General features: G+C 43.2%; 1 protein-coding gene across 2 annotated transcripts; it reads right to left on the bottom strand.

The window, feature by feature from the left end:
- Positions 1-97: 97 nt before the first annotated feature.
- mtif2 (mitochondrial translational initiation factor 2) lies at positions 98-26,370 on the bottom strand. Of its 2 annotated transcripts, none has more exons than XM_047044093.1 (14): positions 26,205-26,370; positions 25,667-25,827; positions 18,930-19,044; positions 18,558-18,729; positions 18,243-18,403; positions 17,962-18,138; positions 17,490-17,629; positions 16,294-16,418; positions 2,502-2,706; positions 1,892-2,144; positions 1,408-1,548; positions 1,057-1,221; positions 520-660; positions 98-379 (listed from the first exon to the last, which is right to left on the bottom strand). In XM_047044093.1, exons 2-14 carry the CDS (start codon positions 25,823-25,825, stop codon positions 210-212), a joined length of 2,124 nt encoding a protein of 707 aa, XP_046900049.1. In that variant the 5' UTR covers positions 25,826-25,827; positions 26,205-26,370; the 3' UTR covers positions 98-209. The 2 variants fall into 2 exon arrangements, with proteins under 2 accessions (XP_046900049.1, XP_046900050.1); XM_047044094.1 differs by having other exon boundaries at positions 18,280-18,403.
- Between the last annotated feature and the right edge of the window lie 315 nt (positions 26,371-26,685).

Here is a 26,685-nt window from a genome sequence, read left to right as displayed (position 1 = left end):
ATTTAAGATAAGAGTATACTGCAGTATATTTCTAAACCGTTCTGTGCAGTTCACGGGTATTCTGCGGTCACTCAAATGTTTATAATTGCCATTCAAGTCAAGGTAAATATTTTATTATACATCCCCTTCCAGAGTTTCACATAATCAAATACCATCAAATTCTGTGTAGTTTTCTGACACGGTATGTCCAAATATCAGTGGTAAATATCTCAGAATCCAGGATCCCATGAGATAGTTTGTGGAATGTCTGTCTCCTCATAGCACACAATTTCATCTCCAGGTCTGACCGCAATATCTTGGTCCACCGAGAGTCCGCATTCCATCCCAGTTCTGACCGACTGGACGTCATCTTTATGGTGCTTTAGTGCCGTTAAGGAACCTGCAATTCACATCAAGAAAATTCTATTATCAAGAAAGGAATTATTGGGATACGTCTCTACTAACTTTGATGAGCATTTTTGACCTTGAGTGGAAAACATCAAGCTGTTAGAGCTGTTACACCAAATCCAGTTTGCTTACCCTCCCAGATTACATCTTGACCACGCAACAGTCGAAACTTCATCTTCCTGTCGAGCTGACCTTTCTGAACCCGACAGCCAGCCACCTGAACCTTTTTTTTCCCCACGGTCACATCAAACATGGCCAGGACAGATGCTTCTCCTGGATCGATACAGTGTTGCAGAGCAAGGAGGGCCATGAACAACAAAAAGAGCCGTTATGTTGTTAAAAACTCGATTGACAACTCCATCCAGAGGAGGATTGAGCCCAGTCTACAGGATGGTTCTGCTACTGTTCAATAGTCATGCTATGAATTCCCTCGTTCCTTCTGATTTTAATTAGTCCACAACCTTAATTGTGAAGATACAGTGTCTATGTGGAGTGTGTGTGTGTGTGTGTGTGTAAGTGTGTATATATACACGCATACATTGATATTTATTATTGGAAAATGTTGAAGTAGTAACGATCATGTACATAATATACATCATTTCATTTGTATGTTATAAAATATAAATGTAGCTACATTAAGGATGGCTATAAACAGATTATGACACATACCAATCACATCCTCCTTCACCTTAGGAGGGAGTTTATTGCTCAACTCCTCCTTTAGGTCATCAATGAGTTTGTAGATAACTTTGTGCAGCTTGATGGGGATGCTTTTCTTATTTGCCATTTGTTGGATAGACTTGTTCACACCAACATTGAAGCCATATATCATCCCTGACATAAAAAAACACCAACATTAAAGCCATATATCATCCCTGACATCAAATATATTGTTAAGTAAAAGTAATCACGCCATTCCATGTCACTAAATGTCTCCAAAAAGTCCAGGTCTACTTTGCATTGAGTGCACACAAGCCATATGAGCCATTTACATCTCACACAGTATCATGTCAGACCAACCTGAGAAGGTTTCAGCCAGGTTGATGTCATTCTCTGAGATATCTCCTATTCCAAAGTGAACAACCTCCATTTGGCACTGGTCATATGCATCGTAGGTCTCCATGATGTTAAGGATTGCCTCCACCGAACCGTCCACATCACCTGGGGAAAACAGACAGGACATTGTAACACATGTAACACAGGACGACAGGCAAGTAGCTCATCCAATCATTGTATTCGGTCCACTGTCGGTTTATTACAGCCTTATGACAGTCACAGATATCGGATATATTTCCTTTCATTGTCAGAGCATTTCATTTATTGATCAGGATGTGAAGTGTATTTCAAAATATGACAAAAAGTTTACATATCCTGCCTTTATTGTGTTAACTTATTAAGACTGATTAAGATATGTGTTTGTTGGATGAAATAGTTTTTTGTATGATAAAGTTGAACGTTAAGTGCATGTTGATGTACAGCCGACAGTAGTGTCACATTACTCCACCTTTAACTATGACTGGTAAGGAAAGCACTTCGGACTCCAGCTTCTCACTCGGTCTCATCGCTAATTTCTTCCTGTTTGTTTGGTACAGGAGAGACTTCCTCTGCCTCCAGGTGAGGTGGGTGAGACCCTCTCGCTCCTTCCTGTAGATTTCTTGGTGCTCTCGCTGTTTAGCTTCAATGATAGGGATGGCGTTTTTCAGTTTATCCTGCTCCTCCATGTAACAACGCCAGTCCACCACTTCCCGTGCTCTTTGCTAACGTCAAAAAGATCAACACACATGGTCAATTCTGATTACACAGTATACACATTCAACTTCTCAAAAAATGCACTGGACTGGAATATTTGTGTATAAACTGGTTACAATTTGGGTGGACATGCACAATGAGACCTACACCACCCTTTAAATCTGTCCTGGATTTTGATGCCTGATCTCGACTCGAGACTTAAGTGGATGACTATTTTGTCCTCAACTGTAAACACTTTAAAGGTTCACTAGTTCCACAAATCAATTACCCATGCCATTATCTCAAGGATCAACCCTTTTGGTCTTTTAAGTCCAAGGATGACTGAAGCTTGTGCTAAATGAAAACATTACTGAGAACTTAATCACCTCTGATTCCACCTCCTGGATCTCTTCTCCTGCAGAGGGGAGCTCCTTCCATCCCACAATCTCAACTGCGTCACTTGGGTGAGCTTCAGCGATGGTGCGGTTGTTCTCGTCGAACAAGAAACGAACCTTGGCCCAAGACTTTCCTGCCACCAGTGTGCAGCCTTTTCTCAGTGTACCTCGCTGCACAATGGCTGTTGTAACGGGCCTGTGAAAAGTGGGACATTTAAAATGTGTTTACAGAATGGGCTTAAGTTAAGGAGGGGACGCTAGGTACTAGTCAACACCAATATTTTAAGATGAAAAGATTGTCCCCACCAATATTTTGACAAACTCCTTTGTGCTGCAATTTGGATCGATTCAGAAAAAAAATATTTTGCACAATATATTTGAAAAACTCAGTGGTATTATTGTTCGTCGCCCAGAAAAGTTAAAAATAAAGTTAACCAATGCGCCCTCGAGCCTGCGAGACAAGATTATGTTATTTAATTGGCTGAAGTGGCAGTCAGAAACACTTCGTGAATCTTGACTTGCAGAAAGAGAGCTGTCGGTAGTCTAACAGCTCGGTCAGGCTACTGACTACTTAAACTACTAAATAGACCAACTTTCACCCTACGTCACACGACTGTCAAGCTGGCTGAACTGCACATGTCGGTTACAAAAGACGAACTTCTCCCGGGTATAATACACTGGAGTGTCGATCAGGTCATCATATATCTCTGTCCACTGGATTACAGGGCCTGACATACATTTTTTGAGGCACTTCACTTGTCAATGCACAAAAGTATTTTGAACCCGATACCTTTATATAGCCTGACCAAGTGATCGTACAAAACTAGCCTGGCTAACGGAGGTCGCTGTCTAAGGCAAATGATGAATGAAACAGGCTTGGTTAAAGAAAACCGAGAAGCTGGCTATCTACAGCAGGCTCGTTTCTACGCTAGGCAGTCCTCCCTGACGTTTCTGTTGTAGAATGGAGTGAAGTACAACATTGTGCACACTACCAGTGAGCGAAGAGTCTGACTGAGGCTAACGTCAAAACAGTGTAACGGGGACGCAGTCTCACTCAGATTGCCAGTTTAAACAAATCACAAAAATAATTGAAAAGCAGAATTCCCATATCTCTTGTAAGCTGCCCTGCTCGACTTTTTAGATTTAGAATTGACGGTAAAACTGTACAATTATGAACTTTGTGACATGACGTGAAGCCATGAAGGGTTCCAGACAAACATTTTCTCTTGGTTGCACTGGTGCGCCTAACTTTTTTATTTAGGTGCACCAGCACAAAATTTAGGTGCACCCACATTTTTCCTTGCGTCGCCACAATTTCAAGGTCACCTTTTTATCACGCTCCATATACATTCATATATATTATGTAAATGATCTTAAACAAGAATAAGGTGTAGGTAAATACTGGTTTTATTTGAAGCACAATTAAACTGTATATTAAAGTAAAGATATTTTAAGTGCTTCACTGAGCTGCCAAACTAAAACATTGCAAGCAAACTAAAACATTTCAAAATAGAAAGTGCTACTGACCTAACTTTTCATGGCTCAAAGTTTTATAGCGGGTCCCCCCTTGCTGTTGCATGCCCTTCAGATGGCCAACACCTGTAATTTGTCTTTCTTGCCCTTGGCCTTGGCTAAACCAGCTTGCCACACTCTCCCTAGCATCAAAATCCTAGCTCCATGGGTTAGCTCCATAGCACAGCTCCGTAACTCACGGGTAGACAATTAATTTTGACAAGATGCCACATGAGAAACTTGAAATGTTTTGGAGGGCCGCATCAACAATAACTTGAACTTAATTCTGCTCACTTATCATTTTCCCCCATTGTAAAAAGCAGTAAAGTATATATTTTGATTAGCTGCTACTGGTTATCAGAAGAATTACGGTGCGTGTCCACAACAGCGGAGCGGCGCGTCGTCTTCCAATCCATTTTCAATGAAACCGGGCGTTGACGCTGGTGTAGGGCATTGTGGGAGCGTACGCAGAAAGCAGCGGTTCTACTCTGAGCCCCTCCCGGATGACCGAGCTTCTCACCCTATCTCTAAGGGAGAGCCCGGATACCCTTCGGAGAAAGCTCATTTCGGCCGCTTGTATTCGCAATCTCTTTCTTTCGGTCACTACCCATAGTTCGTGACCATAGGTGAGGGTAGGAACGTAGATCGACTGGTAAATAGAGAGCTTCGCCTTTCGACTCAGCTCCTTCTTCACCACGACAGACCGATGCAGAGCCCGCATCACTGCGGACGCCGCACCGATCCGCCTGTCGATCTCGCGCTCCATTCTTCCCTCACTCGTGAACAAGACCCCGAGATACTTGAACTCCTCCGCTTGGTTCAAGATCTCCTCCCCGACCCGGAGTTGGCACTCCACCCTTTTCCGGTCGATTACCATGGCCTCAGATTTGGAGGTGCTGATTCGCATCCCAGCCGCTTCACATTCGGCTGCGAACCACTCCAGTGAGAGCTGAAGGTCGCGGCCCGATGAAGCCAACAGGACCACATCATCTGCAAAAAGCAGCGACCCGATCCTGAGGTCACCAAACCGGACCCCCTCAACACCCTGGCTGCGCCTAGAAATTCTGTCCATATAGGTAATGAACAGAATTGGTGACATAGGGCAGCCCTGGCGGAGTCCAACCCTCATCGGAAACAAGTTTGACTTACTACCGGCAATGCGGACCAAACTCTGGCACTGGTCGTACAGGGACCGGACAGCCCCGATCAGGGAATCCGGTACCCCGTACTCTCGGAGCACCCTCCACATGAGCCCCCAAGGGACACGGTTAAACGCCTTTTCCAAATCCACAAAACATGTGTAGACTGGTTGGGCGAACTCCCATGTACCCTCCAGGACTCCGCGGAGGGTATAGAGCTGGTCCACTGTTCCACGGCCAGGACGAAAACCACATTGCTCCTCCTGAATCCGAGGTTCGACAATCTGACGGACCTTCCTCTCCAGGACCCCTGAATAGATTTTCCCAGGGAGGCTGAGGAGTGTGATCCCCCTAAAGTTGGAGCACATCCTCCGGTCCCCCTTTTTAAAGAGGGGAACCACCACCCCGGTCTGCCAGTCCAGAGGCCTGTCCCCGATGTCCACGCGATGTTGCAGAGTCGTGTCAACCAAGACAGCCCTACAAAATCCAGAGCCATAAGGAACTCCGGGCGGACCTCATCCACCCCAGGGGCCCTGCCACCACAGAGCTTTTCAACCACCTCGGCCCCCCCGATGTCCCCAGACTCTGCCTCCACGTCGGAAAGCGTGTTGGTGAAATTAAGGAGGTCTCAAAGTATTCCTTCCACCGATCCAGGACGTCCCCCGTCGAGGTCAGCAGCGCACCATCCCCACCGTATACAGTGTTGACAGTGCACTGCTTCCCCCTCCTGAGTCGCCGGATGGTGGTCCAGAACCTTTTTGAAGCCGTTCGGAATTCATTCTCCATGGCCTCGCCGAACTCCTCCCATGCCCGGATGTTTGCCTCCGCTACCGCCAAAGCCGCGTTCCGCTTGGCCTGCCGGTACACATCTGCTGCCTCTGGAGTCCTACCAGCCAATTAAGTCCGATAGGCCTCCTTCTTCAGCTTGACAGCATCCCTCACCTCCGGAGTCCACCACTGGGTCCGAGGGTTACCGCCGCGACATGCACCGACCGCCTTGGGGCCGCAGCTCCGGTCAGCCGCTTCAACAATGGAGGCCCGGAACATGGCCCATTCGGACTCAATGTCCCTGGCTCCCCCCGAGACATGATCGAAGCTCTCCCGGAGGTGGGGCCTGCCAGGCCTGACCGGCGTCCTCCCCCACCATCGAAGCCAACTCACCACCAGGTGGTGATCAGTTGACAGCTCCGCCCCTCTCCTCACCCGAGTGTCCAAGACATGCGGCCCCAAGTCCGACGACACGACTACAAAGTCGATCATCGAACTGAGACCTCGGGTGTCCTGGTGCCAGGTGCACATATGGACACCTTTATGCTTGAACATGGTGTTCGTTATGGACAAGCCGTGTCTAGCACAGAAGTCCAACAACAAAACACCACTCGGGTTCAGATCGGGGGGGCCGTTCCTCCCAATCACGCCCCTCCAGGTCTCACTGTCATTGCCCACATGAGCATTGAAGTCCCCCAGGAAGATGAGGGAATCCCCGGGAGGAGCGCTTTCCAGCACCCCCCCCAGAGACTCCAAAAAGGGTGGGTACTCTGAGCTGCCGTTTGGTGAATAAGCACAAACAACAGTGAGGACCCGTCCCCCCACCCGAAGGCGGAGGGAGGCTACCCTCTCGTCCACCGGGGTGAACCCCAATGTACAGGCGCCGAACCAAGGGGAAACAAGTATTCCCACCCCAGCTCGACGCCTCTCACCAAGGGCAACTCCAGAGTGGAAGAGTCCAGCCCCTCTCAAGGAGACTGTTTCCGGAGCCTACGCTGTGCGTCGAGGCGAGGCCAACTATATCTAGCCGGAAACTCTCTACCTCGCGCACCAGCTCAGGCTCCTTTCCCGCCAGCGAGGTGACGTTCCACGTCCCTAAAGCTAGCTTCTGCAGCCGAGCATCGGACCGCCAAGGCCCCCACATTCGGCCGCCGCCCGTGTCACACTGCACCCGACCCCCATGACCCCTCCTGCGGATGGTGAGCCCACTGGAAGAGGGTCCCACGTTGTCTCTTCGGGCTGTGCCCGACCGGGCCCCATGGGAAAAGGCCCGGCCACCAGGCGCTCGCCATCGAGCCCCACCCCTGGGCCTGGCTCTGGGGGGGGGGCCCCGGTGACCCGCTTCCGGGCATGGGCAACTGAGAACCATTGTTGTTTTTCTTCATGGTAGGTTTTTTGAGCCACGCTTTGTCTGGTCTTTCACCTGTTACCTTTCTAAGTAACAGTAAAAACTAAAATAATCATTACATCAGTGCTTCATTTTATTTGTAAATAGTTAATCTTCACAAACACTGAAAAGTTGTTTTGCAGTATGTTAAAGATATGCAATTGATCAACTTTATACAAAAAGCAATACTTTTTTTCAGTTCATTTTGTTCTGAGAGAGGAATCCAGTGGGCTTGAACAAGTGCATCGAAATCTGGCTGAATGTCTGAGATGGATATGCGAAGGACAGCTGACAGGTGATGATCCGGGTCTGCAATTTAACTAGCAAACCATCAGCCCGGGCCCACTGAATTAGTAAAAATCTTATTATGTCTGCGTTAGTTTTTTTCCTTCAATTTTAACATTTTACTCTTTGTCTATAAGTCTTTCCATAACACTGCTCCTCTCTACCTATCTGAACTTCTCCTATTAGAAGTATTCGCTCATCTGACCAGGCTATGTTAGTGGTCCCCCGTGTACGGCTCAAGCGTAGAGAAGAGCGTGCCTTTTCTGTGGCCGGTCCTCTATTATGGAATTCCCTGCCACTAGAGATTAGGATGGCACCCTCCATTTTTAGTTTTAAGACCAGGCTAAATACCCACCTATTCTCTGGAGCCTTTCCATGACTGCTCTGGGGTTTATGTCTGTCTATATTTTTTATGGTTTTATTTATCACTTTCTTTTAAACTGGTTATTTTATTTTGTCTACTATTTTTAATAATGCCTCTTTTTAATAATGCCTATTTTAGCTTTTTGAACTCTTTCATTGTGTACGCGTGTATGTGTAAGGTCAATCGCACTGTGAAGCACTTTGGCCAGCCTTGTGGCTACATAAATAAATTTGAACTAGTCCCTTAGTGCCGATTCATATTATAATCCTTCAACACAACGACCTTAGCGAACTAAGAACACAGCTTTGACTTTGACCTCAGTAAACAGATACTTAGAAGTCCATGCCTTGTTAAAAACTACATTCTGTATCAACCTTTCGTTTTTCATTTTCGAGGGCAAACCAACAGCTAACTCTCATGTCAGTGAGGTTGCGCAAGCGCACATGTAAATCGCCTGATCACTAGTTTTTCAGGACTACATATTTACCAGCACTCAACAAATGTATTAATTTTTAATTTTAGATTTACCTCACGCGGGCCGGATTGGGAAAGCCTGTGGGCCGGTTGTGGCCCGCGGGCCGTACAATGCTCAGGTCTGCCATAACTGATTCTCTGGTGCTCAGGTCGTAATTTCAATCACACAGCACGGAGCAGTGTAGGCCTACAGGAATATCTGGACCACAGCCCATCAAAGGCAAAGACCCGCTCCATCTCTCACTCTGATTAGTTTAGACTGTACTGGGCAACATTCTCACTCAAATGTCAAGACTTTTGTGACCCAAATCAAAATTCTGATGCGACAGATCAATGGGGAATCGCTTTCTCTCTTAAAGGCTATCCTCTTCGACTTTTTTGGTCTTTTTAAATCTAACTATTTGTATGATCCGTGTGGTCCTTTTGCTATTTTAAATGCAATCCTTTCCCGGTTTTCTGAAGCCACATGTCGCTCGCATCCCGAATGTTTACAAACAAAAAATTGGTAAATAATAAAAGGCCAGAAAATAATAAAGCCTCTTATAGGACATTTCAGCCTGACGTCACAACAACAAATATCTTACTTCCAGGTGGATAATGTCGATCTTGGCTGGAGATAGTAAACCTAACAAGCCATTGAAGCCAACAGTATTTTTCATGTCATTTAACCACAAACACGTTTTACGATTATTATGATTATAACACGTTTCATGATTATGATCTTGTGAACTGAAAAATGGGGGGGTAATAAAGTACCCATCTATCTTATTGAATACGGAAACTTTATCATTGTAATGATGAGCAGTTTTGAGGATTTGTGTATCGATGAGCAAGCAGAGTTGACAGTAGAAAGGTAAATGTTGGATAAAGCAAACATTAAGATTTCTTATCAGTTAAATATTGATTGTTTCATATAGTATAGGTATACGTCTGTATACAGTATATATATATTGTTTCATATAGTTCAAGTTCAAGTCTTTTATTGTCCGATGCACATTCTTAAGACAACGCAAGCACCTGGCATTTACATAGGCCTAACATAAGTACACAGAACATAAATTACATCTATGCTAAGCTTAAATAAGTAAACCTCCTAAATATACAGACATCTATAAATAATACAATACAAATTACTGTAAATACTGTGTGTACTGTACTTACTGTAAATACTGTGTTTTTACTGTACAAATTACAGTAAATAATGAAATATTTGTATCTAGCTTTCATGGCCATTTAATGGCTATTTGTATTTAGCTTTCATGGCCATTATAATAGTGTTTGGCCTAGCTAAATTTGAGCTGCTTTCTCCCCTTGAGGAATGAAGGCATGACCAGTGTGGTACCACATTTAACCAGTTCTTCAACAATCAAAAAACCCCTGTCTGCCATAACCTGATCTCCTGAATTGATGTTAGTGTACAAGTCAGACTGTGCACTGATCTCCTTGTCGGATATTCTTCCTCCCCACATTTTGAAAACAAATGATATTCAGCCATAGGGCTTGATACCTATTAGAGCTTTGAGTGTGTTATGATGTTTGTAGTTTGACCTGAGGTCTAGGCCCTAGGCCTGAAATTGAATGGCCTGTAAATGAAAAACTCCAACCAGATCACGCCACTGTGTGTGGTTTGTTAATTACATCAACTGGACTAGTACTCTCACGCTAGCAAGCTTGCACAATATCCTACCCAACAGCAACCCAACAAAAACGTTTTATAAATGATCTGTGAGGAAATGTCTTCCTTAAATCCGGTCATGAGTGGTTGGATGCCAGCCTGTCCAATGGTACCGTTAGATGCAGCGAGACCGCCCGGTAAACGTAGACTAGGCTACTATAGCTCGATCTGAGCTAGCTAACGTTATCCACAGGTTCCGTTGGGTCGATTTCGATTTAACCGTGGCAAAACGGAAAAAGCCTTATCCTTTACATGCCTGTGTACATTTGACATTACAACCCCAAACACAACAAGATTTCAGCATGACGTTAATCTTTTCGATCTAATCTTTGAAATGAACTACTATGAACTACTATGCTATGCTCCCATACTAACTGCTGTTGACAGGATGACAGTTATCCACCCGGAAGTTTCTTGGCAACCTTTGTTTATAAACATTCTGATTAGGTCTATTATATGGCAACGACAGTACGAGCGTTCTGATTGGATAATGGTAGTCATGCCAGCCGCGTATTGACCTAATCGCCGGTCTGCGGTCTGATACGGATTATTATTGCCCTCCTCTGACGTCATCAAAATTAGCGATATCGAGGAGTCAGCTGAGTTTTACTATCCAGACGATACTGAAGACATCAACAGGGACGAAGAAATTGTTAACTAAAAAGAGTCGTTATCAGGGTTCCTTCGGTAGGAGGAAACGTATTGTTTTTGTTAGTATTATTCTTATTATTAGGGTTCCTCCGGTAGGAGGAAACCTATTGATTTTGTTAGTATTCTTATTATTAGGGTTCCTCCGGTAGGAGGCAACCTATTGTTTCTGTTAGTAATCTTATTATTATATTTCTCCGTTAAATGGCTCAATAGCTTAAAAAGTCCTTGACCCGATTTTTTTCAAATTTGGCCCAATGATACAACAGGTCACTCATTACTCCCAGACGGCTAGTGGCCCATGTACGCCCATAGGTGGCGCTATAAAACACGCCCAAAGTCTACGTGATTTCCTCAGCGCCCCTTTACTCCAAAATGCCTGAAAATTGGTATACATTCTTTATTTCTCATGGGGAACACAAAAGCATCAAGAACCTATAAGGTCCGCCATGATAGATTTTGCTGTACTGTCCAAATTTGATACAACCTTCAAAAACCTTTTCCTCATGAACCATAGATCCAATCGACTTGAAAATTGTTACATATTTGTAGAATACATGTTTTTTATAAAGGGTCAAATTGAATAACAAATGCAATACAAAATGGCTGAAAGGGGTGTATTTATGTAAATGTCCACATTGCCTCAATATCTTTGTGTCAATAAATCTAATATAATTTTGACTGATTGTTTTTCAAACCTAATAGGGTTCAAGACGACATCACTCTGAAGTACCATAAACAATTTCACCTTGGTATGTCAATATATTATTGAATTCAATTGAATTACTCCAGAGCGCGCGCTCCAAATTCTCACAGACTCATCCTGCCCCTTGACACTTGGGTTACCACCTGTCCCGCTTTGCGTTGTGTCGCACAGCATTTTCACCCCTTGTCCCGCACGTCGCATATTGAAAATGCTGTGTGATACAGCACAAAGAGGGACAGGTGGTCACCCTACTTGACACACGCGCAAGCTTGGCGAGACCACATACATCCTTTCTGGAAACCAAGCAGCCACCCTCGGTCTTTAGCTCCTGTTTAATTTCGCTTCCAATCGCAGCTCGCCGTTATGAATATACATTATTTTTTGGCGGCCATTGTTGTTTTCAACTGGAATCGCCTGATAGCTGTGTTAGAGGCAGTCACGTTCGGTAAGTCCTCTTTTTACACATTTCAAGCTAGAATCAATGATTGGGTTCGTGAAAATACACTACTCTTGAATTATGGTGAAGGTTTGAGCACTTTGAGACCTTTAGATCGTGAGTTTGAAGTGATGGAAAACCGAACTCGAAAAGTAGCTAGCTTTTTCCCTCTGTGTAATTAGTGAATCATTTAGCATCTCGGTGAATTCATCAAAAAGGTAGAGGAGGGCTAGCCTGGCTCTGCCCTCCTATGTACTTCCGCTCAATTTGGATTTTGCTTCTGTACTAGGTCTGGCCATTCGGAAGTCAGATTTTGCAAGCATTTCACAGTCAAAACTGTAGTTTATGTCAAGTGTAGGTGTAAAAAGCTGAATTTTTCACAACTGACATGGATCCTTTCTTCACTTTTACAAGACTGGAGGATCATGCAGAGGCCTGCTCAACAGAATTCAACAGAGGATGCTGAGAGAAAAACAGATCCCTTGCTGGACTACCCCCCTCTAGCTGGACAGCTTCTCTTTAGCCCTGACCCCAGGACAGCTTCATCCAGCTGGCCTGCCCTGACTGACTGCCTGCAGGCCCTGCTTGCCCCTGCCTGCCAGCCCTCCAGAGACAGACAGTCACCCCACAGACACAGTACCTCTGCAGACTGCTTTTTTGAAGACATTGATGAAAAAGGATAAACCAGCATTTTTTACTTTGATGAAATTCTAAATGTTTAATCCTTTCCATGTGCCAGCATGCCAAGCTGCTGACTTTTAGTGTCTTAAGTGATGAAACCAGTTCAAGTGCAGGGCTCTAGAGTGCGACCAATTAAATTTGTACGGGTGCGATTAAATTTTTTCCCAGGTCGCACCGGTGCACCTAACCTCCTCGCATCCGCTGCCTCTCCAGGAACGAAACGTTTGTTTTTTCTTTGACGGAACTCACACTCATGGTTGGATCATATCGTGGTCTAAACTAATCAGAGAAAAATATGGGGCGGGACTTTTGTTGTGGAAAAAACACCGCACTGTTGTAATTATGAAGATGTAATGATTATGGATTCAATGAAACTTGTGATCACCTTTGTAGTACATGCTATATTATTGGAAACCAGATGCAAGCCTGTTGGCTGATTACTGTTATCCCTAAACAATGGTAGGAGACATGAAGCCCAAAATATAAGGTTTAAATAATTAAAGGATGAATGGCGGAGAGGAGCATGTGTATGCTTTCATAAAGGACCAGGATGCATAGCTGTATCTTATGAGACATTTGTGGCCTTACGCCCAGAAACCTAATGTAGCTGGCTGTTCAAGGTCAGAAAGAGCCTAATTTCAAGCAGTGTCTATGTAGGAAAGTACCTGTTTTGAATCCCCTGAGACAAGGGACCCGCTTGGTAAGATTACCTAATGTCTACGAAACCAACTAATATCGTACCATATTAACATACAATGGGGAGAAGACTATATAAGTTAAATTGTCCGGAGAAAACTTCAGTCTGATCCCGGGATCACGCTCACGTTCTATTGGCAATCTTTGTTACCTGAGAACCAATAAAACACTTTGCATCAATCCTGCTGAGTTCCAGTGCTGTTTTTACATCTTGAGAAATTGACTGAAGACGTACAGAACTTATGTTTCAACACTTTGCCTTTGATTGGCTGTGGTCCAGATATTCCTGTAGGCCTACACTGCTACGTGCTGTGTGATTGAAATTACAACCTGAGCACCAGAGAATCAGTTATGGCAGACCTGGGCATTGTACGTCCCGCGGGCCACAACCGGCCCACAGGCTGTCCCAATCCGGCCCGCGTGAGGTAAATCGAAAATTGATAATAAATAAATGTGTTGAGCGGTAGTAAATATGTAGGCCTGAAAGACTAGTGATCAGGAAATGTACATATGTGCACTCACCGACATGAGAGTTAGCTGTTGGTTAGCCCTCGAAAATGAAAAACGAAAGGTTGATACAGAATGTCGAGTTTTTAACAAGACATGGACATCTAAGTATCTGTTTACTGAGGTCAAAACTGTGTTCTTAATTTTGGATAACAGGTCACTGTGTTGAAGGATTACAATTTGAATCGGCACTAAGGGACTAAAGAAAAACAGAGCAGAGTGCATAGCTTAAAATGCCATATAAATAATAAACAACTTACAATAACCGTTCGGTCATGCCGGGAAATATCAAACTGAGGCTTGAACGATACAGCAAAGCCGAAACCTCACGCCCCGTTAGTAAGTAGTTAATATTAGTATTTCGTTTGGTCTCAGCATTGATATTTTTGACCCTTTTGTGCTTTGTAGATAGGAAAATGTCACCCAAAGAGATGTATCAGAAGTTCTTTCACCACCCAGAGTAGCCATCAAGAAGGTAGTTGTTAGTTGGCTAGTACGAAAACTACCCACACAGTGCAAACCTGCCAGCCTTACATCGCCACCCATTCTACAATGGAAACACGTTTTGAAAGTTGTTAGTGTAGTATAGCATGTAACTTTTGCTTGTATTAAATCTATCCCTAGAGTCTGCAATCTTTCGACCAGTGTGTTAGCAGCAGCTGGTCTTGTTGAAGCCAAGAGGATAAAGCTAACATACCCACATAATGGGGCTGTGCTAGTTTAGCCTAGTACCAGCAGGCTAGCAACTCAAAAGTGATATTAACTGGTAATAAGTAGTAGATCCCTTGGATAGTCGCTATCCCTGTAATCTCAACCAATGTCAGCAGTCAACTAAGCATGGTTAGTGTCTGTTTCAAATTGATGACTTACTGAGCAGGAAAAACAGCAACCTGAAGCTACAGATGTAGAGCAGGTTGGTGATGAATCAGCATCAGGGGTTCAGGTGAGAAGTTGAATTGTCCATTTTGGTAAAGATTGCATTGAATTGCTGTTTTTTAAGGAATGTTTAGACAATGTTACCCATGAATGTTATCATTCACACTTATACTTGTAGGTAGTAAAAAGGTGCTATAAATTGGGATGCCCAAATAAAATTAATTATTTAATTGCTCAGAAGTCCAGTACAGATGATGTACGCCTAGTACAGCTCCATAAAACCAGAACCAATTACAAGGGGGGTGATGCTAGTTTCCTCCAGGATCACAATGACTCTTACTGAGAGACTTTTTGCTTGTGTTATAACTGATTTAAAATTATTGTACTCAGTGTGAAATATTTTACTGTTGATTGCTTTTCTACAAGTACACTCTTGCACTTTTTGAGGTTTGTGTTGTTTAATTGTAACTTGTTTAACTGCATGCTCTTATGGTTCTTCGCTTTGGCACTTATTTGTTTTTTTCACAATGTATGCTCATGTTTTGTCTACCCGCAATGTTTGGGGCTATCTCGTTGTTCTGATCAGTGACCTATGCACTATTGTAAAGCTCTCTCTTGGAAATCGCTTTGGGTAAAAGCGTCTGCTAAATGATTAAAAGTAAATGTACAGTATAGTAAACTAGAGGGGAACTGTGCGGGCCTGCTAAGTTTGATATACCAGCTATCTTTACATTTAAAAAAGAACGGTTTATTTCGTTTTTTTAAGGTGTTAAAGGTGTTCCTTCAGAACAATTAGTGCACATGCTAGTTTGAGTTTTTGTGCATGTTAATGCCAGCAGTGATCCATGCTAACTTAAAGATCCCATGACATGCTGTTTTTGGATGCTTTTATATAAGCCTTAGTGGTCCCCCTAATACTGTATCTGAAGTCTCTTTCCCGAAATTCCGCCTTGGTGCAGAATTACAGCCACTACGAGCAGTCCCACAATGAGCTTTCCTCAAGACGTGCCATTTCTGTGTTTGCAGATTTAAATGCTATGAGAAAGAAAGAGGCGGGGCTAACTGCCATGCTTCGGTCGTTTGCAAGCCATGATGTCTCGACGAAAAACCAATATTGCACTTGCACGGTCGTAGTTCATTTTCTCATTGGTGGGCCAAATTCTCTGCGCGGGCAAAACAGAGAAAGGGGAGGTAACCTTCCTCCTTACGATGACATAAGCAGAGGATTTTCAAAACCGGGCGTTTCAGCTTTCCTTTTCTAAAAGGCAGAGAAGAATACCCAGGGCTTGGTTTATACCCATCAACATTTCTAGCCACTGGGGGACCAAAGGCAGGCTAGGTGAACTCAAATTAACATTAAATAACCTCCTAAAGTGAACATTTCATGTCATGGGACCTTTGAGATAGACCCGGCATAAAAGTTTAGGTCAAAGGTCTGTAAGTGAAAAGGTTCAAGCAATAAAATTGTGTGGAATATTCCACAAGAGAAATTATGGCCAATAAAGCAGCTTTTAAAAGCTATTCCAAGAACGTAGAAACCACCTTTCAGTCACAATCAGTTCCACTTTAGCAGCAATTCAACTGCTGAGGTCATGTTCTCATCGATGGGTGTTCCACACTAATGCTTACCCCTTGCCCTTGTCTGTGCGGCTCTCAATGATGATACCCTCCACGGGTCCTGTAGGGTCATCTTTCAGCTCCATAACCTCAGCCAGCGTCACTGTAGCTTCAGCCAACTCTACCAGGTTGTTTCCCTAAGAAATATGCATCATTCATGTCAATACATGTACATCAGTCTTTACAACCGCTTTACTTTCCACATATACCAAACCTTTGTGGTACAGAAATGTTTTCAAAACTGTCTCAATGTTGTGGTATGCAAACATTGCACATTGTTTCGACTCGATAATGAACCATGAATGCAACAGAACTAATATATATCTTTCTTTCTTTTCAAACCATTGTTCCAACTTTTATGAAGACGAATGAACAAAACAAAGCAGCTTGATAGTCATTGGAAACTAGTTGGTATGTTCTCATGTGAGTTTGCTATTGATAATAGGAGATTGTGTCTAATTGTCTGGTTAAATAGATGTTCGAGGTCAGGAGAAAGTCCTGTGTAAACGTCTCTTGTGATGACGACGGGGAGAGCTCCACCTATGATCTCTCTCTGCCCTGAGAGTGGTCATGGGTTGGGAGCTGTGAATCTCTTTCTCTGAGACTGTTGTAATGTCATTACTGCTTGACTGTCACTATCTGTGGGGTGGCTGTGGGGCGGCTGTGGCTCAGGGGGTAGACAGGGTTGTGTAGAGAGGGTTGTCTGTTAATCTCAAGATTGGCGGTTCGATCCCCGACTCCTCACAGGCCATGTGCCGAAGTATCCTTCAGCAAGACTCTGAACCCCAAGTTTGTCCCGATGGGTTGTCAGAAATATTAATCTAGCAAGCATTGCACAGTCATGGGTAGAGCGGCACCTTGCATGGCAGCTCGCTGCCATCTGTATGTGTGAGTGTGAAGGGGTGAATGAGAGGCAAAATTGTAAAGCACTTTGGGTGCCGCTAAGGTATAAAAACGCTCTATATAAATGCAGTCCATTAACCATTTATCTATGTTTACATTCTTGTACCCTATAAAAGATGGTCCTCCGGCCTTCAGAGCTTAGATAGACATGATTGAGACCTAAGCGTAGTGTTGTGTTGTCACTTATTGTTCTAGGTCTTGTTTTCTCTCCCAATCTGCAGATTGATAACTTCAAATCCAGAACAACTGAACTAGGTCACTCCGTTAATGAAGACAGACACTTTCTTCAACAATGGTAACTTTACCTTCAAAGCAGACACATGGATGGCCTGAACTTCTCCACCATACTCCTCACACACCACATCATAGGACAGCAGCTCCTGCTTCACACGCTCAGGGTCGGCCTGAGGCTTGTCACACTTGTTCACCGCTACAATGATTGGCACTGAATAAAAAAATAATAATAGATTAACCACTAAAACACACATATTCGACAATGTACAGAGGATGCCACTCAAAGTTTGTATTTAAAACTGAAGGTAGTGCAGTCGCATAAAGGATCTGCCGGTAGGGGTTTCTTGCAAATAAGTAAGATTATTGTGTTAAAAAAAAATTTTTTTTTATATTAGAGAAAGGATTAACCCTGATTAATGGTTAATGAAAGAAGTTCAGAGCTAATTTATATTTCACCTTGAAATGCAGTACAGCACATCACAGACTAAGATTTTGCACACACATAAATGGTATTTGAAACACAATAACAAAGAAAAGGTTCACCTTTAGCATGTTTGGCATGCTGTATAGATTCTATGGTCTGCTTCATCACACCATCGTCAGCAGCAACAACCAGGATGACGATGTCTGTGGCGAGAGCCCCCCTGGCCCGCATGGCCGAAAAGGCAGCGTGCCCTGGGGTGTCTAGGAAGGTGATTTTCTCCCCTGAAGGAAGCTTAACTGCAAAGAGAGGTTACCAGTTGAAACCTTTGAGATGTGATATGACTAAGAAAATCTAATATTCCATCCATGTCTGCCATCCGTTATGTGTCGGGGTTCCGTACCCAGGAAGGCCCCTATGTGCTGGGTAATGCCACCTGCCTCCATGGCGGCCACTTGGGTCTTCCGGAGGCTGTCTAGCAAAGTCGTCTTCCCATGGTCTACATGGCCCATGATTGTCACTACAGGAGGACGTGATACCAGATTTGCATGATCCGGGGGCGGTCTACAAATAAAATGACTTTAATCACTTATTTGCCAGCTTGTGTTGATTATTCATGAAGCAGTATTTACAAAATATTTTAAACAATCATTGGGTCTCCAATCATGCATCGTTTGCTTATTTTGAAAACAGAGTACAAGACTCCAAGCTTACTCGCCTTTTCTGAATATCTTTGTTTTCTCTCTGTTTGGTCTCCACTAGTTTGGCCCACTTGTACTTCATTCCAGATTTCTTCACAATCTCTTTGATCCATTTCCCTTCTAAAATAGATTCAGGCTCAAGGGAGTCCACATCAGCTGAAGTGTCCAGTAAGGTCTCAATGATGTGATCTACGAGAAACAAATAGCTGATGTATTGTACAATTATGTACAATACAATTATGTACAATACAATTATGTCCTTTCATGTCTCCATCTTCCATAAAAAAATATATGCAAATTAGCATTCCATATTTAACTAACTTGATATTCCGTCAATGTAAAATATATTTTTTGCCAGGAGTGCCAAGTACACAGCATATTGACATTACCAAAGTCTTTGTTCATAGCATGTGCAAGAGCAGACACGGTCATCCCTTCCTTTATCTCCACCTCTTGTTTCACCTGTTTCTGTTTGGATTTTTGATCTTTGCCAGGGCCTTTGACCTGTAGCATAACAAGAGCATATGGTGAGGGAAAGAAATAGGAATGAGCTCAGAAACATATATCTACCTAGGAACAATGAATGATATATTCAATCTAAAAGAGGCTTGATGGTTTAATGCTGGCTCAGTTGCTTGATGACTTATTTGTTTGGTTGACCAAGTAATTGTAAGTTAATCAATCATTTAATTATATGCCACAGTAATTGACTGCAAATGCTTTTTGTACCAATATCTGTACATTTTGATCAAAGTAAATCTTCATGTCTCTAATAATGACAGGAATCTCTCTATCTCTCTCTGTGTGTTTGTGTGTGTACAAATTAGCATGGGTTTTGTTTCCCACGATCACCTGAAGAACCGGGCTCAGTTCACATTCTGCATGTGTCCTTTTTACAATACAGAGTGCAGGGCCGCGGATTGACGTTGTTTGGATAAGCATTTCGACATCAAATAATGAAAAAAGAATTTGCCGCCAGTTCAGCTTGCTCTCTTTGCCTCCCAGCCCCTTCACTCTAATTAACAAATGCATTCAGAACTAGAGAGGAAACTATTTCTGGGGAAATTGTAGGGTGTGCTTGCTTGCGTTGGTTGCAGATAGTAGGGCTGGGCAATAAATCAATAAAAATAACTATCGAAGTAAAGACTTCCCTCGATAAAGATATCGTAACATTAATTCATTTTAAATAATATCGATAATGTCGATAGAGAATAATTAGGAACAGCAGTCCATACTGAGCACCTCAAGTGGAGGAGCTAATGTTAACCGCGGAAAATTAGTCTTATTGCTGAAAACAGTGGCAGCAATAGCCATGGCGAGGGAGCAACTTCCAATTAAGAAATTATTGATAAAAAGGGTTTGTCTTCTTCAGTTATTTGGAAGTTGTTTGGCTTTTTGAAATTCGACAAAGAGCAGAGCAATGTTCGGTGCAAATTAGTGTAGTAAACAAACAGGTGGCTACCAAGTCTGGTAATACGACAAACTGCAAATGTGGACTTCTTGTTGATCTCGACCTACGGTCTCGGTTAACAAACGTTTTAACAAATCTCTGCTTACAAAGGTGTTGGTAGATCTGTCGAAAAGTCCATATTTGTTTTTTATATAAAATAATAACACGTAGGAAAATCCCAAATCAAACACGACGAATCTGGAGCAGACTCCGTGTTGTCAACATCTCCAAGGCAACCGCTTGCTAGGTCCGTAAATCGTTTGCGGACGTCTGGAGAGGTCCGCAAACGGTATTGCGGATTTCTTAGAACGTCTCTTGACCAATAAGAACAGCGTATTGGTCCAATTAGTTTTAAAAAGCTTAAGTTACTTGACCCCAGGTATGTGCTCCCTGGCCGCAAACATTTCTCTCACACCGCTTTGCCTAAACTTTATGCCGCTTTATGATGCTGCTAGTACACTAGCACGTCGTATATCGTTGCTCACTAGGGCTGACATTGTGACGAAGGCTAGCACTGAGTTCCCTTGTGTAACAAAAGGCACTTTTTGCCACAAAAACTTAATTCAAGACTAAACCATGCAACGGAACGTAAATAGAAATACAAGCAACTCAATCGCTAACAACACAAACCATTTGACAACGGCGTTGTCTATGTAGCGCAAATATTGAGGGATCCTTAGGGGTGGGAAAATAAATAATAAAGAATAAATATATATGAGAGAACAATGATTGTGCTCGCCGAAGGCTTGACACAAAGCTAGTCAGGAAAATAGGGACATTCTGTTTAGTTATTTAGAAGCAAATTTGCTTTTACAACCATAATCAGGTGCTTTCAAGCGAACAGAACGACAATATAAAGTGGATATACTTTCAGTATAAATCAGTAATATGTAATCACTTCGGTTATATACTAAATGTTTGTGTTTGTGGTGGTAAGACAATTTAACAGATAACCAATATAGTACACTTTTATCAACATAACATAAGCAATTTATAACGTAGGAAACCGCAGACAAATGAAGGCTACATACCATATTTTTCAGAAAACAGGTTGCATTTCTATAAGCCGCACCCCACCAGAATGGGAGCTTTGTGTCTGTAAATCGGACTATAGGCCGCACTGGAATATAGGCCGCACTTTAAACGGGAACATCGATACCGCCTGCTAGCGTTGAGCAGAACAATGCACCCGACTGTTTATTTATCCAGAAACACTTTCCCATTGGACAGCTTGGATAGCCATCTAACTAGACAACATTCCCAATCAGGATGAACACTCAAATGTTCTAAACTACAGACCATAGCATTACACATTTCAAAACAGAACAAACACACCAATGGAACTCCAAAAAATGCTTATCTAACTAAGTTAATGCCCTTAATTTCATAGCTTTTCAGCTTGCCGCAGGCCATTCTGGATACCAAGAGCATTGTTGCTACAATACCAGATAATGCACGAGTACAGGCGATCTTACAGCATTGTGTAACACACTTCGGTTGTGAATAGTATGTCCAGAAATAAAGCCAAGTCACTCATTCAGTGGCAAAATCCATTGTTATGTCTTAAAAATTATTTTAGATATAGTATAAGTTTAGCTAACTTGCAAATCCTGAGGATAGCCTACTGTAGCAGACCTTTCTATGTTCAACGGACAAGGGTGTTTTGTCCCTCTGGAGTTGCCGTAGGCATGATGCCAACGTAAGTATTACCAGAGAACGTCTAATATGGGTATTCATTGACAATTAATTGGAAGCCCCTTGTCGCCCGCTCTGTTATAGTGGACACGCAGGGTAACGGTGCGTGTCCACTACAGCGGCGCGTCGGGTTCCAATTACAAGTCAACGCTCGAGTAGGGCATTGTGGGAAGGCGAGCTGAGCGTTGCAAGCTGGATTTTCTCAACTTTATGTAAATGAGGAGCATTAAACGCTGGCGTTGGCAGCGAAAAAAGGAAGTGAGGTGGGGGGGATTCATATTTTATTGAGTGAAAAGCTCAACAGAAGCACATTTACAGACATCACGCTCCGCGGCACCGGGGGCAACAGAACCAAGACCCCAGGATCAAGAGCCCAGTTTGCCCTCATAGGCCGCAAGGTGAACCACGAAAAGTCTTTTAGAAAATGATTCCCGCTCCACAGTCTGGCATCTACACAATCTTTAGCTCATAAAAAAGAACGGTTGTGCTAAGCTACCAAAAGAAAGTTTGTATCTGAAATTCCAGTCGATTGTTGATGCGTCTGTTTTATGCAGAACTAGTTTCTTCAGAACATAATAGGATTTTGGTGGCACGGTTCGACACATGATCGTTCTATACCTATAAGGTAGCTGATTTTTGTCAACAGAGTGGCACGATGGATGGATATGGTTGGCACGTTACCTGGATGATCAGAAATCCGGCCCCTGACAGTGTTTTGCATGTGATACACTTAATAATTGTACTTATACCAATGACCATAGGTTCGTTCATTCATTCATTCATTCTTCCACAAATGAAAACAACACTGATCAACCATAAAAACAATCTTCATGAAATATGATATATAAAACTGTACGAAACAGAATAAGGAATAACAGATTAAGGACACACATACCCCTTTTCCACCAACGCATATTGGGTGCCGGTTTGGAGCCGGTGCCTAATCGCGAACCAGTTCATCCTCTTTCGACAGACTGGGAACCGGAAAAGTGGTTCGTACGTGGTTCATACGTGGTTCGCAACGAGCACCACTTCGGAGCTGGTCTAGTTTACGAACCAACAAAGAACCGCTTGGGGCGGGGTTACCGTGACCAACAAAACGCTTTGGCCGCCATTGCAAAGTTTTTACAATTCATATTTTAGCTAAACGGTACTTGTAAATCAGAATCTGAATGAAAATGTATCGAGAAGTGGGCAGTGTAGTTGCTGAAAATGTGCTTATTTTATTGATGAAACTGCTAATTTGTAAATTTGCTCCGACTTGGTGGCTGCAGAAAACCGGGAAAGGATAGCATTTTTTATGGCAAAAGGACCACACGGATAATACAAATAGTTAGATTTAAAAAGACCAAAAAGGTTGAGGAGGACAGCCTTTAAAAGAGAAAGCGATTACCCATTGATCTGTCGCATCATAATTTTGATTTGGGTCACGAAAGTCTTGAAATTTGAATGAGAATGTCGCCCGGTACAGACTGCATAGTCGAGCGGCAACCATGTCTTCGTCATGTCACAAAGTTATTTTATAACTTCATAATTTTACAGTCAATTTTACATTTTAAAAGTCGAGAAGGACAGCTTTCAAGAGATATGGGAATTCTGCTTTTAGCCAGCTGGTCCGATTGTTTTTCTGATTTGTTCAAACTGGCCATGAGTGAGACTGCGTCCCCGTTACACTGTTTTGACGTTAGCCTCAGTCAGACTCACTCACTGGCAGTGTGCACAATGTTGTGATTCACTCAATTTTACACCAGAAACGTCAGGGAGGACTGCCTAATGTAGATATGAGCCTGATGAAGATAGCCAGCATCTCAGATCTTTAACCAAGCCTGTTTAATTCTTCATTTGCCTGAGAAAGCGACCTCCGTTAGCCAGGCTAGTTTTGGGCCGATCACTTGGTCAGGCTATTTACATTTAGGCTATTTAGGGTACAGTATCGGGGTCAAGTGAATTTTGTGCATAGACAAGTGAAACGTAAATGTATTTGTCCAAAGGCCAAGAGCCTCAAAAAGTTAATATCAAGCCCTGTAATCCAGTGGCCAGAGATATACTGTATGATGACCTGATTGACACTCCAAGTGTAATAGACCGGGGAGAAGTTCGTCTTTTACAACCGAAATGCGCAGTTGAGACTGCTTGACAGTTGTGTGACGTAGGGTGATAATTGGTCTATACAAATGGCGAGTTAAACAAACACGTTGGATGCGCCGTGTTTGGATGCCGATGTAGGTTCCCAAAACCATGGGCAACAACAGCAACGAAACGTCCGCCATTGTTGATGTTGTGTTTGGCGCTACCGTTGCTGGGAAATATGAGACGTATACAGTGACGTAATGACGTGGCTCTGTGGTGGCTCTCGCCCGTGGAAAAGCAAACCGGTTCTTAGTAAGCTCCGTTCTTGAACCAGCTCCGAACTGGCTCTAGCACCAGCTCCGAACTAGCTCCCGGTTCACTTTGGTGGAAAGGGGGTATCAGTCCCCACTGTCAGTGTCAGGACGGTTATCTTCCAGTTCCACAGTTTCTTTTGTGTTGGCACAATTACAACAACGACAAGTCTGCGCAACACACAGTCCTGCAAAAAAAAAAACATCTGCCTGTCTCATAAGCACTTTTGCAGCCGCAGTGAATCACATGCAAAACACTGTCAGCGGCCGGATTGCTGATCATCCAGGTGATCCAGGCGTTTTTTTGGTATCTTAGCACAACTCTTTTTTTTTATGCGTTAAAAGATTGTGTAGATGCCAGACTGGAGCAGGATGAAACAATAACAGGGTTCAGCTTACGGCCCTGGCCCACTCCAGCATGAAGATCGGACTCATCGAGGACGTCACCCCCATAGACATAATAAGTCAGATGGCTGAGTGGTGAGGGAGTCGGGCTAGTAATCAGAAGGTTGCTGGATTGATTCCCCGCCGTGCCAAATGACGTTGTGTCTTTGGGCAAGGCACTTCACCCTACTTGCCTCGGGGGGAATGTCCCTGTACTTTTACTGTAAGTAAAATGACTGCTAAATGACTAAATGTAAATGCAAATAAAGAGTAGACGCCGCATCGACTGCTACTGCCTACTGGCGCTGACGAGCCGTGGAGCCGTGTAATCTGTTCGGCTGGGGCAATGAACTGTCAGAGCATTTAATTTATCATACCAAGCTGATTTTCACACGGTTTGCTTTGCTGCAAAGGTCATACATGTAGCTATGATACAGGACATGGTTATTATTTTCACAAAATACAACCAATAGTATGGTAATTTTAAATCTTACTTGTGAAAAGTAATCCCCTGAGCCCCGTTTGCGATTGTCCGCCAATTTGAGCAGGAATATGCTGCACAGTGCTGGCATCTTGTTTATTCTGATGCTAAGCAACGAGGAACTTTACCTTTCCAAGATGGCGGCTGCATTTCTCGCGCCCAGCAGCCAATGCGACGTCTACTTAATTATGTCTATGGTCACCCCTATTCCATCAGACAGCACTTGCCGTAAAGCAGTATCTCTGGCATACGATGTGTATGACGTCATTGACATTTTAAAGGGCTTTTTAGAACAAAAAAGAGACTTTAAATCTAACACCCAAGTTTTTCTTTTGCCTCCCCCTTTCAAATGCAACATTCAAATTACTAGACAAAAAATTATATCCTGAGAAAAGTGTATTTTGAGGGGTATAGCTCCATAGACCTCCATTCATTCTGCACTCGCCCGTGAGCGCCCTCATATGGAACCAGAGTGTAACTGCAACCAGTTCAGAAGCCGGAAGTTTCCCGAGAGTGGCAGTTCTCCCATATTAGACATTGTCTGGATTCACTGACATCTTCACCGACTGCATCGCGGGCACAGTGCACTAGTACAGTTAAATTACCAAATTTGTTGCATATAAACAATAGGAACATGTGTCTCTCAAAAACTATATATTATGAGGTGTTTCCAAACTTTGACAGCCACTGTATGTAGTATAAAACTCATGTGGGTATCTGGCTCATCTTACTTACCTTCTTAGAGGCAAAGAACCTGACATGTTGGTAAGTCAGTTGTGACGTTGGGGTCCAAGTTGATTTTAGAGTGCGACATGGAAAGTACTTAGCAAGAATTGCGGGGTCACGGAGGATAATCAGGCTTGCCCTTATGATCAGAGAGGTCATACGAATCATCTCTGCAATGTTCAGAACAGTAACTTATTATTTGCTTGCATGTCATTTCCCCATTTTAGCTTGCGAGCTATTATGAAATGCATACATGTGTTAGAGGTTATTATTAGGGTTATAGGTGTGTGTGTGTGTGTGTGTGTGGGGGGGGGGGGGGTTCCCTCGTGAGAAGGCAGTAAGATATTTTTCCCAAATTCACTGAATGCAGTTATACACCAAGACTCGTTGAACTGCACGGTCATGTTAACTAACAATCCTCAAGCTGCACCAAACGTGTGCATGTATGTCAGCTAACAGTACGCGTCTCTGCAACAACAGCGATTATCATGTCTCAAAAAAGTGGTATCGGCTTGGTACTGGCTATAATAATAACAACATATCTTGCCTTGTACAGTTGAATGTTCTACTCATGTCATTCTGAAAGGTTGGACGATAGCTTTTAAACAGATGTCAAATAATCCATAAAATCCACCACACTCCAATAAGGACACCGCCATGACAGGTATCCCAGAATACAATTCGACAGCGTCGTTCGAAAGAATCAAGAACCATAAGTAAATTGCAGGCCATAGGTGGTGGCAGAGTCATAGAAAATGGCTCTGAGCCGCGTATCTGTTTTGAAATGATCGTCCCCGTCGATGGAGGAGCTGAATTTTTGATATTATCAAAGTCGTTATTTTCTTGAAACATTTTCATTTGTTGGCACATCCAATTCTTGCAAAAATGTTATGTAGCTTAGTTCAAAGTTAGCAACTTTATCAGGCAATCGTCTCAACTACCTAATTCTCCAACCAACCAGAACTCGTGCATTTCTTGTTAGCTGATCGAATGGTTAGTAACAGGATCAGCTGATAGTAGAAACCAAA

This window comes from Hypomesus transpacificus, chromosome 21, assembly GCF_021917145.1.
Source record: "Hypomesus transpacificus isolate Combined female chromosome 21, fHypTra1, whole genome shotgun sequence".
Classification (NCBI taxonomy): domain Eukaryota; kingdom Metazoa; phylum Chordata; class Actinopteri; order Osmeriformes; family Osmeridae; genus Hypomesus; species Hypomesus transpacificus.
Note: the sequence above shows the minus strand (reverse complement) of the source record. Positions and strands in the feature narration are given on the sequence as shown.